This window comes from Aquarana catesbeiana, linkage group LG12, assembly GCF_042186555.1.
Source record: "Aquarana catesbeiana isolate 2022-GZ linkage group LG12, ASM4218655v1, whole genome shotgun sequence".
Taxonomy (NCBI): domain Eukaryota; kingdom Metazoa; phylum Chordata; class Amphibia; order Anura; family Ranidae; genus Aquarana; species Aquarana catesbeiana.
This window is the reverse complement of record NC_133335.1, coordinates 90,631,915-90,646,901: the sequence shown is the minus strand read 5'-3', so window position 1 is coordinate 90,646,901 and position 14,987 is coordinate 90,631,915. Positions and strand designations below refer to the sequence as shown.

The 14,987-nt window shown below is 40.6% G+C and overlaps 1 protein-coding gene across 1 annotated transcript in view; it reads right to left on the bottom strand.

Annotated features, from left to right (window-relative positions):
• Nucleotides 1-14,987, bottom strand: part of CCDC40 (coiled-coil domain 40 molecular ruler complex subunit) — a 176,271-nt gene that overhangs the window by 117,077 nt on the left and 44,207 nt on the right. Inside the window, exon 5 of the mRNA XM_073608199.1 lies at nucleotides 9,498-9,581. Coding sequence (XP_073464300.1) covers nucleotides 9,498-9,581 — 84 coding nt within the window. The remainder of the gene's footprint in view (nucleotides 1-9,497; nucleotides 9,582-14,987) is intronic.

Genomic DNA, 14,987 nt, shown 5'->3' with positions numbered 1-14,987 from the left:
CCCCACTTGCCCCATTCCAACTTGTACTACTACCTGTTAATTAACACTGCAATCTTTTTTAATACCCTTATTTTGTACACAAATGAGCAGGTTATTGACTGGTATTGTTTTCCCTATTACATCCACAAATTGATTTGCTTGAATGTATTTGAGAGCTGTGACTGTTTTATCTTTTGATTTGTTTCCCTATGTACTTGGGAAGTGTTTATTCCGGCCTCCCCTTCTTAAACATTCAATAAACCTCCAGTTAAGAAAAAAATAGTTGTTTGTGTATAGTTTTAGGTTGTCACATATAGGCAGCGTTCTGTTTTGATCTTAGCTAAAACCTTTAATAAAAATTGGAAACCACGTGAGAACCTCCACATGTTTCAAAGACGTTTATCAAAAACAGACAGTGGATACAGTTTAAGCATATCCATTGAAAATTTATCACAATTTTGAGTGCTGTGATACCGTTAGACACAGATTTGATATGTTAAAAGACTGCTATGCTTTGGCAAAATAAGTAGTTCAAGCTTCTTGTTTTTCCATTTGTTTTTTTAAATGAGGGATTTCTCATTACATTTTTTTTTATTTTATATTTTGGATTGGCAGTTTTTATACAAAATGTGAGGATCATCAGATACATGTTCTTATTGCTTTTAAAGGTTTTAGCTAAAATCGATACAAAGCTCTGCCTAGGTGTAAGTGTAATTGTTGACAATCAAACCCCATGTAATGAAGCTGCTGCTAGCGTATGATCTTCTGCATACCCAATTCACTACTTTATTAATATAAATTTCATTTGAGAACATTTTTGTTCCATTCAAATATTTTTAGCTGCATATTTCTCTGGAATAACTAATAATAGCTAGGCAGTTAAAGTCACTATTACTATTCAGTTTTCCAGCTTCCTACAGAATGTAATTGTACTGTATAGTAAATTCAGAGATTAAAAACAGAAGGTGAAAGTATTTAAATTTATCTAATCCCAAAACCAAAAATAGAATACATTGCAGTTTACCAATCCATAGACATGGTGGCTGCATTAGTTTTATTTTTCAGGCTTATTTTCTCTTGTTTTTTTAGGACTTGATAATACTGTGCATAACACACTTCCTGTTCCCGAGTGGCTACTTTTTTCTCCACTGCATCAATGGAGGCAGCCATGGTGGTCACATACAGTATCTCACAAAAGTGAGTACACCCCTCACATATTTGTAAATATTTTGTTATATCTTTTAATGTGACAAAACTGAAGAAATGACACTTTGCTACAATGTAAAGTAGTGAGTGTACAGCTTGTATAACAGTGTAAATTTGCTGTCCCCCTCAAAATAATCCAACACACAGCCATTCATGTCTAAACCACCAACAACAAAAGTGAGTACACCCCTAAGTGAAAATGTCCAAATTGGGCCCAATTAGCCATTTTCCTTCTCCAGTGTCATGTAACTCGTTAGTGTTACAAGGTCTCAGGTGTGAATGGGGAGCAGGTGTGCTAAATTTGGTGTTATCGCTCTCACTCTCTCATACTGGTCACTGGAAGTTCAACATGGCACCTCATGGTAAAGAACTCTGAGGATCTGAAAAAAAGAATTGTTGCTCTACATAAGGATGGCCTAGGCTATAAGAAGATTGCTAAGACCCTGAAACTGAGCTGCAGCACCGTGGCCAAGACCATACAGTGGTTTAACAGGACAGGTTCCACTCAGAACAGGCCTCGACATGGTTGACCAAAGAGGTTGAGTGCACGTGCCCAGCATCATATCCAGGGGTTGACTTTGGGAAACAGACGTATAATTGGTGCCAGCATTGCTGCAGATGTTGAAGGGGTGGGGGGGTCAGCCTGTCAGTACTCAGACCATACGCTGCACACTGCATCAAAATGGTCTGCATGGCTGTCGTCCCAGAAGGCAGCCTCTTCTAAAGATGATGCACAAGAAAGCCCGTAAACAGTTTGCTGAAGACAAGCAGACTAAGGATGTCGATTACTGGAACCATGTCCTGTGGTCTGATGAGACCAAGATAAACGTATTTTGTTCAGATGGTGTCAATCGTATATGGCGGCAACCAGGTGAGGAGGAGTACAAAGACAAGTGTGTCTTGCCTACAGTCAAGCATGGTGGTGGGAGTGTCATGGTCTGGGGCTGCATGAGTGCTGCCGGAACTGGGGAGCTACAGTTCATTGAGGGAACCATGAATGCCAACATGTACTGTGACATACTGAAGCAGAGAATGATCCCCCTCCCTTCGGAGACCGGGCCGCATGGCAGTATTTCAACATAACGACCCAAAACACACCTCCAAGACGATCCCTGCCTTGCTAAAGAAGCTGAGGGTAAAAGTGATGGACTGGCCAAGCATGTCTCCATAGCAAAGGTGGAGGAGCGCAAGGTCACCAACATCCACCAGTTCCGTGATGTCGTCATGGAGGAGTGGAAGAGGACTCCAGTGGCAACCTGTGAAGCTCTGGTAAACTCCATGCCCAAGAGGGTTAAGGCAGTGCTGGAAAATAATGGTGGCCACACAAAATATTGACACTTCAGGCCCAATTTGGACATTTTCACTTAGGGGTGTACTCACTTTTGTTACCAATCGGTTTAGACTTTAATGGCTGAGAGTGGAGTTATTCAGAGGGGACAGCAAATTTACACAGTTATACAAGCTGTACACTCACTACTTTACATTGTAGCAAAGTGTCATTTCAGTGTTGTCACATTAAAAGATACAATAAAATATTTACAAAAATGTGAGGCATGTACTCACTTTGGTGAGATACTGTAGGCTGAACTTCGAACATGTCTACCTTTGTTCACCTCCATTACACGGGGGATTGTTAGGACTATTAGTCATAAGGTTATTTGTGCTATTTCCCACCTCTCCCTCCACCTCGTTCAATCAGAGAATGCAAAGCATTCCCCTGAATGGCGCCCATGCCAAGCGGCTGACCTCCAGAGCTCAGAATGCAGCAGGGCAGCCAGTTGGAGCAGGAGCAGGACCAAGAAGCAAGCGGGGATCACAGGTGTAGCGCTGTCTGTTTCAGTGATTTCCAGCTTCCAGGGGCATTGACCAGGTAAGGTACGTGCATAGTTCCAACCTGGACCAATCTAGTATAAAATATCTATACCTGGAATTCATCTTTATAAGGGATGGTTTCTACATGGTAGAAACTCATTGCTGCTGTTTCTGCGTGGTTTGTGAATCTATGTTCCCTATTAGTGTACAGTGAACTTGCAGTGTACCAACTCTAGGTTTGTACACCTACAACCAAACTATTTTCAGACCATGATGACGTTCTATGAAAATTAAAATCATTGTTTGTATAATACTAAGTCAACTAGGGTAGGAAGGGTGCGGTACAGGACACCTGTCCTGTGGGGTGAGGAGGTATTTTGAACTTGGTAATAGGACAGTAAACAAAGGGTGCAAATTGAGTTTGGCTGTTAAAGAAACATATTCCAAAAGAGTCCAACTCGTCCAAAACAAAGTACAGTATGTCAAGCACCTGCAAGGTAGTTACTTTGTAGATTATGTCAGATGAGTGCAGCCATTGTACTTATATGCAGTAGGGCAGCTCAAACTCAAACATTAGCTCTAGACCAAATCTAGGATAACTGTATATTTCTCGTATGAAGTAACTGCAACCATTTTAAAAACAGCTGTCACTTAAATCTTAAGAGACAACATAGTTACATAGTAGGTGAGGTTGAAAAAAGACACAATTCCAACCTGTGTGTGTGATTATATGTCAGTATTACATTGTATATCCCTGTATGTTGTGGTCGTTCAGGTGCTTATCTAATAGTTTCTTGAAACTGTCGATGCTCCCCGCTGAGACCACCGCCTGTGGAAGGAAATTCCACATCCTTGCCGCTCTTACAGTAAAAAACCCTCTACGTAGTTTAAGGTTAAACCTCTTTTCTTCTAATTTTAATAAGTGGCCATGTGTCTTGTTAAACTCCCTTCCGCGAAAAAGTTTTATCCCTATTGTGGGTTCACCAGTATGCTATTTGTAAATTGAAATCATATCCCCTCTCAAGCATCTCTTCTCCAGAGAGAATAAGTTCAGTGCTCGCAACCTTTCCTCATAACCAATATTCTCCAGACCCTTTATTAGCTTTGTTGCCCTTCTCTGTACTCGCTCCATTTCCAGTACATCCCTCCTGAGGACTGGTGCCCAGAACTGGCGAGCCTTAGATGAATGTGTGGTTCCCTAGAACATAGAACATAAAACAAAAACACACCTAACAAAGATCCTACTTTGTTAAATAGGAGCGGGATCTGCTAGTTTTTCTCAGTTTAGGAGAGTTGCCCAGGCTTTATGCCTGTGCCACTCATTCTTAATCCCCCCCCCCCCAAGGTGTCTGTTCTACATGTATGGATAAAAATGCTGGGAGACCTTCCTGACACTCATTGGAACTGAATAATAGGCTTGGAGAAGCTACAGAATGGGGAAGATTTACTATATCTGGTGAGCAAGCCAATCGGCTTCTAACTTCAGCTTGTTCAATTATGCTTTGACAATAAAACCTTGGGGCTGGTTGGTTACTATGCAGAGCTGCACCAGATTCGGTGTGCACCAGTTTTAGTAAATCTTCCCCAATGTCTTTAACGTTACATAACAAATCATTGTGAATGTGACAGGCTATTACTAGCCAACCTTTATTACAATTGATAAGATAAGCTTGATTAGCTTTATTTTAAATATATCCATATTGACTTTTACTGTTACCATTTCTTAGATTGCTTAAACATATCAGACTTTCGGAAACACTTCTGGCAGTAAAGGTCCTAACTGGGAGAAAGAAAGACCTAAATGGTGGAGTGACTCAAGAAGAACAGAAGGGACCAACACAATCTGAGCAATTTTACTCACTTCCTTCCACCTTTCTATACAATGTCCTAGTGATTTCAACAGCATGCAGTAAAGTAGTTCAAATTGATAAACTCCCAAAATTCAGGTAAGTCATTGATTGGATTTTAATCACTATTCCAGAACTCAATACATTTTCATAAGAACTAGGGGCTACTGGAGGGTCCTACAGTAATCAGAAATAGGCTGGAATGGGGCTGACGAGGACAGTGCAACTTGTCAGGATAAGAAAGGTGACAAGCAAGATACAAACATTTCATCTGAAGTCTTGTCAGTGTATCCATAATAATGCTGTATTAATCCATATAGCACTGGAAAATATCTGCTGAGCAAGTTACTTGGCATAATGAATTTTTAATGAAGATATTTAACCCTTACATTTCTGCTCAGTACAATCTCATGTTTGCAGTGATCTTGACCCTATTTAGACCATTGACCCTGCTTTCTTTTCATCATATGATCAGTTTTAATGGCCCAGATCTGTGACAGGTTTACTTTCAAGCAGATTGTTAGTTTGACAATTTAGAGCAAAGCAGCAAGTTTGCTTTAACCACTTAACCCCCGGAAGATTTGGCTGCAGAATGACTGGGCCATTTTTTTTGCGATTCGGCACTGCATCACTTTAACTGACAACTGCGCGGTCGTGCGACGTTGCACCCAAACAAAATTGACATCCTTTTTTCCCCACAAATAGAGCTTTCTATTGGTGGTATTTGATTGCCTCTGCGGTTTTTATTTTTTGCACTATAAACAAAAAAAGAGCGACAATTTTGAAAAAAAAAAAAATATTTTGTACTTTGCTGTAATAAATATCCCTTTTTTTAAAAAAAAAAAAAAAAAAAAAAAAAAAGCAAATTTTTTCTAAGTTTAGGCCGATGTGTATTCTTCTACATATAAAAAAAAAAAAAATCGCAATAAGCGTATATTGATTGGTTTGCACAAAAGTCATAGCGTCTACAAAATAGGGAATAGATTTATAGCATTTTTATTATTTTTTTTTTTTATTAGTAATGGCAGCGATCTGCGATTTTTATTGTAACTGCGACATTCTAGCGGACACATCGGACACATTTTTGGGACCACTGGCATTTATACAGCGATCAGTGCTATAAAAACGCATTGATTACTGTAAAAATGTCACTGGCAGTGAAGAGGTTAACACTAGGGAGCGATCAAGGGGTTAACTGTGTTCCCTGGGAGGTGATTCTAACTGAAGGGAGAGTGGACTGACTAGAGGAAGTGACAGATCGTGGTTGCTAGCTAATAGGAACACACAAGCTGTCATTCCTCTCAGAACAAAACAGGGATTTGTGTGTTTACACACACTTCCGTGTTCTGTCCCTCGTGTTTGCGATCGCTTGTGGCCGGTAGTCATCGTGACCGCCGGCCAAGAGCATTGGCACCCCCGCGCGTGCGCTATCCCGATCCCGCGAGCCGATGTATAGCTACGAAGGTTCGCGGGATCGTGCTGACCTGCCGCTGTATAATGACGGCGGCTGGTCGGCAAGCAGTTAATTCTCACAATCCTTACCTTTCCTTCGATACTCTTCCACTCTGTTCAGCACTGGGAGCCAAAGTAAACACGCATTACTGTCAGGTAAAGAAGTGCATGTGCCATGCTTCTTATGACATCTCTGGGCCAATCAGTGCTGTCGGCATTGTAGCACAGCATTTTTATTGCTTTTTTGGTTAAAGAGAATGGCGATTAATGATTTAAGTTTCATGATTACGTTAGGAAAGGGGGTAAAACTTTCAAGCTTTTAGCTTCTTTAACCACTTCCCGCCCGGCCCATAGCAGATGATGGCGGGCGGTGGTTGAGTTATTCTGACTGGGAGTCATATGACGTCCAGTAGGTTAACAAGGGGGCGCGCATCACGGCGATCGGTGGAGCAGTGTGTCAGTCTGACACACCGCTCCACCATATCTTAGTAAAGAGCTTCCGGCGGATTAATCGCGTTTGTCAGACGCGTCTGTCTGACAGATGTGATCGGCGGCTCTCCTGACAGGGGGGTCTGCGCTGATTGTTTATCAGCGCAGCCCCCCTCAGATGACCACACTGGACCACCAGGGATTGCCACTAGGACCACCAGGGAAGGGGGCAACATGTGGATGGCCAGGTATGTACCCCATGGCCATTCACATGTGCCCAATGTGCCCAGTCAGTGCCCAATCTGTGCCAATCAGTGCCCACAAACGGGCACTGATTGGCACCATTATATTGCAGTGATGCTCAGCAATGCCACCCTTAGGGGTATCAGTGCCACCAGTGTCATCAGTGCCACCAGTGTCATCAGTGCCACCCAGTGTCCACTGGTGCCACCTGTCAGTGCCCATCCGTTCCCATCAGTGCCCACCTATCAGTGCCCATCTGTGCCACCTATCAGTGCCACCCATAAGTACCCATCAGTGCCACCCATAAGTTCCCATCAATGCCACCTACGAGTGCCCATCAGTGCCGCCGTATCAGTGCCCGTCATTGAAGAAGAAAACTTACTTATTTACAAAAATTTTTAACAGAAACAAAGAAAAACTTGTTACTTGTTGCTACCACCAAAAAAAAGCTCTATTTGTAGGAACAAAATGATAAAAAAAATTGTTTGAATACAGTGTAGCATGACCGCGCAATTGTCATTCAAATTGCGACAGCGCTGAAAGCTGGAAATTGGCCTGGGCGAGATGGTGTCTAAGTGCCTGGTATTGAAGTGGTTAATTTAAAGGGTTTGTAAAGTCACTATGGGATTTTAGGGATTGATCAATATTGCTTTTTTCAGTGCCGATACCGATATTTTGGCAACCTCTCAGGCCGATAGCCAATACCGTGTGGTGATATTCTGTACATTTAAAAAAAAAAATTACACTTTATTTTTTATTTTTATCACTGGTATTGCTGTCACAAGGAATGTAAACATCCCTTGTGACAGTAATAGACCGTGACAGGTACTCTTTTTGGAGGGATCTAGAAGACCCCAAACCCCTCCTCTGCACATGAAAGTATTCAAAACGTTAGGATCGGCGTTTTTGAATACTTTATTATTTAAAAAACTGGCGCCTTTAAGATGCCAGTAATCCAGGAAGTGATGTCATAACATCACTTTCGGGTTACTATATCCGAGACCCGAACGAAGCATCAGTGGGACAGGAGAGACCGGGCGAGCGGCGGGAGAACATCCCCTCCCGCTGCTTGTAATAACAGCCAAGCGGCTGCTAAACCGCATCTCTTGTTATTACAATAAAGCCGACCATCTGCTCTAAAGAACGATACTGGGGTGATGACTGGTAAAACCCCTTGAAGCAATATCAGGTACGTTTGTGCCCGATATGATACTTAAAAATAGTGAATATCGGTCGCCGATAATCGGCCTCACCGATAATCGATCGATCCCTAGTTTATTTACTTTATTTTTCTGGTTTTAGTATGGTTTTCACCTAATGTAATTTTTTTTTTAAGAATTAGCGCTGCACCTTTATATATAATATGTAAGGGTTTACTCCCACTTTAAAGTGGTGGTAAACTCCCATCTCTGACTTTTACCTATAGGTCAGCCTATAAGGCTGACCTATAGGTACTGTAAATATCTCCTAAATGTGCACCCTTTAGGAGATATTTACTGTACATGCAGCTGGTGACGTCACCGGCGCATGTGCTCTGAAGGAACGGCCAACCAAGCGGAGGCTCCCACGCATCTGTCATCGTCATCTGCCACTCACACAGCCAAGAGAGAGTCTGAACCCGGAAGGAAAACCGGGTGAAGATGGAAGTCTTCTCAGAGGTGACATCGCCGGGCTAGAGGGCTTCATTTTCAGGTAATTGTCACATAATGTGCCAGTATGCAATGCATACTAGCACATTATGGCTTTACCTTGTAGGCTGCAAAAAAAAAAAAAAAAAACACACACGCACACACATAGCGGTTTACTACCACTTAATTGAAAAATCTTTGGCTAAAGCTATGCTTTATTAATGTTTAAACAGTGTAGAGCATTGCTAAAAGCCCTGTCCTTTTTTTGCTGTCTAAAAGAAGATTTTGCTTCAATTTTTATTGAAGGAAACCTGCAGTCCACCTTTTATTCATAGCATTTTTGGAACTGTACAGACCCACAAACAAGAACAGTTATATTATAGCAAGTCTTCCAGCCCCTCTGAATATCCTCTGTATCCTTTGCTTTTAAAGTTGCTTAAGTCCTGGTTCACACTGGTGCAGCTTTGAAATTGCATTACTTCAGCGCAATTTCAAAGCCGCAGATCAGTTGCACCTCTGATTTCATTGCAGCTTGCGACTTTATTTAACAGAAGTCTATGTAAGTCGCAATGAAATCCCAAAAAAGAAGTGAAGGAGCCTTTTTCAAAGTCGCAACAATTTGAACAGTTCTATTGTCGGCAATAGGGTGCAACTTGTCATGCAATTTTGAACTATCAAATCACATGACAAATCACAGCAGTGCGAACCAGGGCTTCAGCTACAAATGACCTGAAATAGTCAGAAGATGAAAACACAAGTAGACAAAACTGATCACAATTTTCACACTGTGTGGCTTGGTGCTGCTCCCCTTAGCCTCCTTCCTAGGCACATGCCTACAATAGAAAAGTATAATCTAACAGTTTCCTAGCTCTCACTGTATATAATATATGTTCGTACATACCATTTCACGCAGCTCCAGGTCCAGGCTTTGTATCTGTTTGGTAAGGTAACTCTTCAGAGCTGTCTGGAACCTTGTCATTAAGGGCTGTCAAAAGATAAAAGGTTTGTAATTTTTGAATTCCATGCATTACATGTTCAGTCATTCACAAAGACCTGTTGAAAGGCCAACACTGAGGATTCCTTGTTGGAGGGAGTAAAGCAGCTCATAAAAGGCTCCATTTTCTTTCCTTCCTAGCCTGGCAAGTAATTGAATGTAAAAAAAAAAAAAAAAAAATCAGACAGGCTGGTTGTACGCAAATCGATCAATAGATTGACTTGGGTACAATCACCCTGCCCATACATGGATTGAATCTTCTCCGGTCCTTGCTGAATCGGCTGCATGTATGGCTGGCTTTAGTCTTCATTATTTGCTTGCAGTTGTAATATTATGAGTGTTAGAACAACAAATATATTTGGCAAATATTAGAAATACATCTTAACAATTACACTTCTAGTTTCCACATATACAATATAAACTAGGGATGCACTGATAGCAATGCGGATACCAAGCATTTGCGCGAGTATCTGTACTCACACAAATGCTCCCAATACCAAAACCGACCGTTACTTTGCGATGCGATTTGCGTCTAAACAAAATGAATAGACGCAAATTGCACTGTAAAGAATCGCATGCTATTGGAATACGAATGAGGTGCGATTCCTGTCCGAATTGCATGCAATTTTCCCCACTGCTCCTGTGTGTGCGCGCATGTAAAGAAAGGGAAAAGCGCCATCTAGTGGGCAGTTTATTACTCACAGTACATATCTGCCTAAATGCAAATCACAACCGCTGGAGGTGCTCACAGAGCTGGAGGTCCGCCCCCAAGCTGACATCACTTCCGCTCTATACCCACAGCGTGGCGGAACTTCTACTCCAGCCCCTTGAGCACTATTATCAGAGGGGTCGGGAAACCAATCAATATTTTGCATTTGGCCAGATACAGTATGTGCTGTGAGTTCTAAAAAAAAAAACAAAAAAAAAACTGCCCACTAAGTAGCGCTTTTCACTTTCTATAGAGTAATACCTTGGATTGCGAGCAACACGGTATAAAAACGTTTGGCCATACAAGCTGTTTTTTATTTCTAAAACCCCGATTTGATTTGCGAGCGATGTCTCGCAAGACGAGCAGGATTCAAGGCCTCTGCGGTGTGCAGTACTGCATGTGGCCAGAGGTGGTGGTGGGGGGGGGGCTGGAGAGATTTGGAGACGCTCGGAGACACTTGGCTCCCGATTGTCTCTGAGTGGTCTCCGAGCGTCTCTGGCGCCCACCCCTGGCCACATGCAGTACTGCATACACTAGAACTAATTATCTGAGTTTCCATCATTTCCTATAGGGAAACTCACTTTGATATACGAGTGCTTTGGATTACAAGCATGCTTCAGGAACAAATTATGCTCGTAATCCAAGGTACTACTGTAGAAACGCACTCAGGAGTAGTGGGGCAAATCACATGCGATTCGGACAAGAAACGCACAGCATTCCTGTTCAAATTGCATGCGATTTGCGACATTTTTTTCATTTTTTTTTAGAGTGACGCAAATCACACCGCAAAGTATGGGTACTTGGTATTGGCGAGTACTTGACTGAAAAAAAGAAAACGGTACCGGTGCAACCCTAGACTGTTGGTAAATAATTCTGGCCATTATTCAGTGCAAAAAATGAAGATGCTACAAAAAAAAAAAAAAAAAAAAAAAAAAAAAAAAAAAAAGGATTTATAGCTATCACGGTTTGACTGCTGCTTAGTAAAATAAGTACAACTTACAGTGAGGACAGAAAGTATTCAGACCCCCCTTAAATTTTTCACTCTTTGTTATATTGCAGCCATTTGCTAAAATCATTTAAGTTCATTTTTTTTCCTCATTAATGTACACACAGCACTCCATATTGACAGAAAAACACAGAATTGTTAACATTTTTGCAGATTTATTAAAAAAGAAAAACTGAAATATCATATGGTCCTAAGTGCTTAGTATTTATTAGAAGCACCCTTTTGATCTAATACAGCCATGAGTCTTTTTGGGAAAGATGCAACAAGTTTTTCACACCTGGATTTGGGGATCCTCTGCCATTCCTCCTTGCAGATCCTCTCCAGTTCTGTCAGGTTGGATGGTAAACGTTGGTGGACAGCTATTTTTAGGTCTCTCAAGAGATGCTCAATTGGGTTTAAGTCAGGGCTCTGGCTGGGCCATTTAAGAACAGTCACGGAGTTGTTGTGAAGCCACTCCTTCGTTATTTTAGCTGTGTGCTTAGGGTCATTGTCTTGTTGGAAGGTAAACCTTCGGCCCAGTCTGAGGTCCTGAGCACTCTGGAGATGGTTTTTGTCCAGGATATCCCTGTACTTGGCCGCATTCATCTTTCTGTCGATTGCAACCAGTCGTTCTGTCCCTGCAGCTGAAAAACACCCCCACAGCATGATGCTGCCACTACCATGCTTCACTGTTGGGACTATATTGGACAGGTGATGAGCAGTGCCTGGTTTTCTCCACACATACCGCTTAGAATTAAGGCCAAAAAGTTCTATTTTGGTCTTATTTCTCACCATCTTGGAGTCCTTCAGGTGTTTTTTTAGCAAACTCCATGCAGGCTTTCATGTGTCTTGCACTGAGGAGAGGCTTCCATCGGGCCACTCTGCCATAAAGCCCCGACTGGTGGGGGGCTGCAGTGATGGTTGACTTTCTACAACTTTCTCCCATCTCCCGACTGCATCTCTGGAGCTCAGCCACAGTGATCTTTGGGTTCTTCTTTACCTCTCTCACCAAGTCTCTTCTCCTCTGATAGCTCAGTTTGGCTGGACGGCCAGCTCTAGGAAGGGTTCTGGTCATCCCAAACTTCTTCCATTTAAGGATTATGGAGACCACTGTGCTCCATAAGTGCAGCAGAAATTTTTTTGTAACCTTGGCCAGATCTGTGCCTTGCCACAATTCTGTCTTCAGGCAGTTCCTTTGACCTCATGATTCTCATTTGCTCTGACATGCACTGTGAGCTGTAAGTTCTTATATAGACAGGTGTGTGGCTTTCCTAATCAAGTCCAATCAGTATAAGCAAACACAGTTGGACTCAAATGAATGGGTAGAACCATCTCAAGGATGATCAGAAGAAATGGACAGTACCTGAGTTAAATATAAGTGTCACAGCAAAGGGTCTGAATACTTAGGACCATGTGATATTTCAGTTTTTCTTTTTTAATAAATCTGCAAAAATGTCAACAATTCTGTGTTTTTCTGTCAATATGGGGTGCTGTGTGTACATTAATTAGGAAAAAAATGAACTTAAATGATTTTAGCAAATGGCTGCAATATAACAAAGAGTGAAAAATTTAAGGGGGTCTGAATATTTTCCGTCCCCACTGTATATAGCTAAACCATAAATCTGTTGGGTTGCTGAAGATTTTACCTTTGCTCCATTTTCTACATGAATTCCTCCATCCTCTTTAAAAATAGCCAAATATTTAAAAATCCTGATTTTAGAACATTCTATACTTTTACCAATAATAATAATATAATAATAAATAATAATCATAATAATATAGTGTGAGGCTATACCTAAATAAGCCATTTAATTTATATTACAATTCTCCATTCTACACAGATATCGATAAACCTATAGGCTTGTGTATACAGGCATTTATTGATGTCTATGCAGCTTTTTTCTCATTATACAAATAAACAGGTTTGCAAAAGCAACTTGATACAGCAAAACAGGAGGTCAAAAGCAAATCAAGAAGCCAGAAGCAGATCTTAAACTCTCAGAAGAAACTCTGAAGGATTCCAGACAGATTTCAAAGGCAAGCTGAATACACCTGAAAGCAAATTAATTTGGTATCTACAGTACATAAGCTTTGGCAGATTGTAGAATAAGATTGAAAATGTATGGCCAGCTTCAGTGAAAGCCAAATAGTTCTGCCATTAATGAGTTAACAACTTTGCTACCTTTTCTAAAAGCCTGAAAATGGTAGTTGCCACTAATTGTTTGTGGTAGGCCATTCCTATCCCTAAACTACATGGTCCTCATCATTTTATCTTTTACTTGGGCAAAGACATGCTGGGATGTGACTTATGAATACACAGAACACTATAAATCTGTTTTTATATTTTGACTGTTGCATGTCACCATTGCGTGAAGTCTTTCTGAGTTCCACCTCTCATATATTTGTTACTTTGTTGGCTATTCTTCGATTGCATGCTGTATGTGTATCCCAATTAAAAATGATTGAATATCCCAAACTTTTCTTGTTCCAGGGCTATTTTCTTTCCAGCTGGATGCAACTAGATGCAGTCAAGTAGGCCTGCCTTTCTCTACCAGTCTCTATTGTGAAATCTACCAGTCTCTATTGTGAAACCCACATCAAAAATAATAGTAATAAACACTGTTCATACTCACTCTGTCACTATGAGATTTGTTTTCTGTATTCTGCAAAAAACCTGGTTGATCCTGCTGCTCTCTATCTCCCCCTTCTGTGCATGTTCCCATTTCAGCTAGGGATTTTGCAGCTGTGGTGGCAACTAGACATGTGTGGTTCGTTTTGTTCCAAATTGAAATTTGGACAAATGTTTTTGTTATATGGAAATTCAGATGTATCCGAATTTCAATAGTAACGAATTTAACCACTTAAGGACCGTAAGAATTTCACCCCTTAATGACCAGGCCATTTTTTGCAATACGGCACTGCATTGCTTTAACTGACAATTGCAATGCTTTACCCAAACACAATTGACGTCCTTTTTTTCCCACAAATACAGCTTTCTTTTGGTATTTGTGGGACGCTCCCGCGGCTTGCAGCGGGTGCAAGAGCGCACCACCGCCGGCGTGCACCTGCACGAGCCGACATACAATTCCGGGCGATTCGCGCAGGGGAGCCAACCTGACGCAGTAAAACTGCGGCGGGCAGTCCTTAAGCGGTTAAACAAATCCGAAATAACGAATCAAACTTTCGGACGAAATTCAAATTCTAATAGTTTTCTAATCAAATTGAAAAAGCTTTAGAATAGGAAAAAAATGAATAGAATAAAAAATAGAATAGAATGAATATAACCATCTTCATAAATTTGAATTTAAAATAGAATAGAAAATAAGAATATAACAATTTCCCAAATTTGAATAAAATACATTTGGAATTGAATAGAAAAGGATTATAATAGAAAATAAAAGAATAGAATATAAAAAAAAAATAGAATAGAATGAATATAACAATCTTCTGAAATTTGAATTTCAAATAGAATAAATTTGAATAGAATAGAATATAAATTAAAAGAATATAATCATATCAAAAAATATGAATAAAATAAATTTAAATAGAATAGAAAATAAAATAGAATGGAATAGAAAAAATAGAATAGAAAGAATATAACCATTTTTCGAAATTCAAATTTAGAATGGAATAAATTTGAATAGAATAGAAAAGAATAAAACAGAATAGAAAAGAAAGAAATAACATAGAATAGAATAAAATA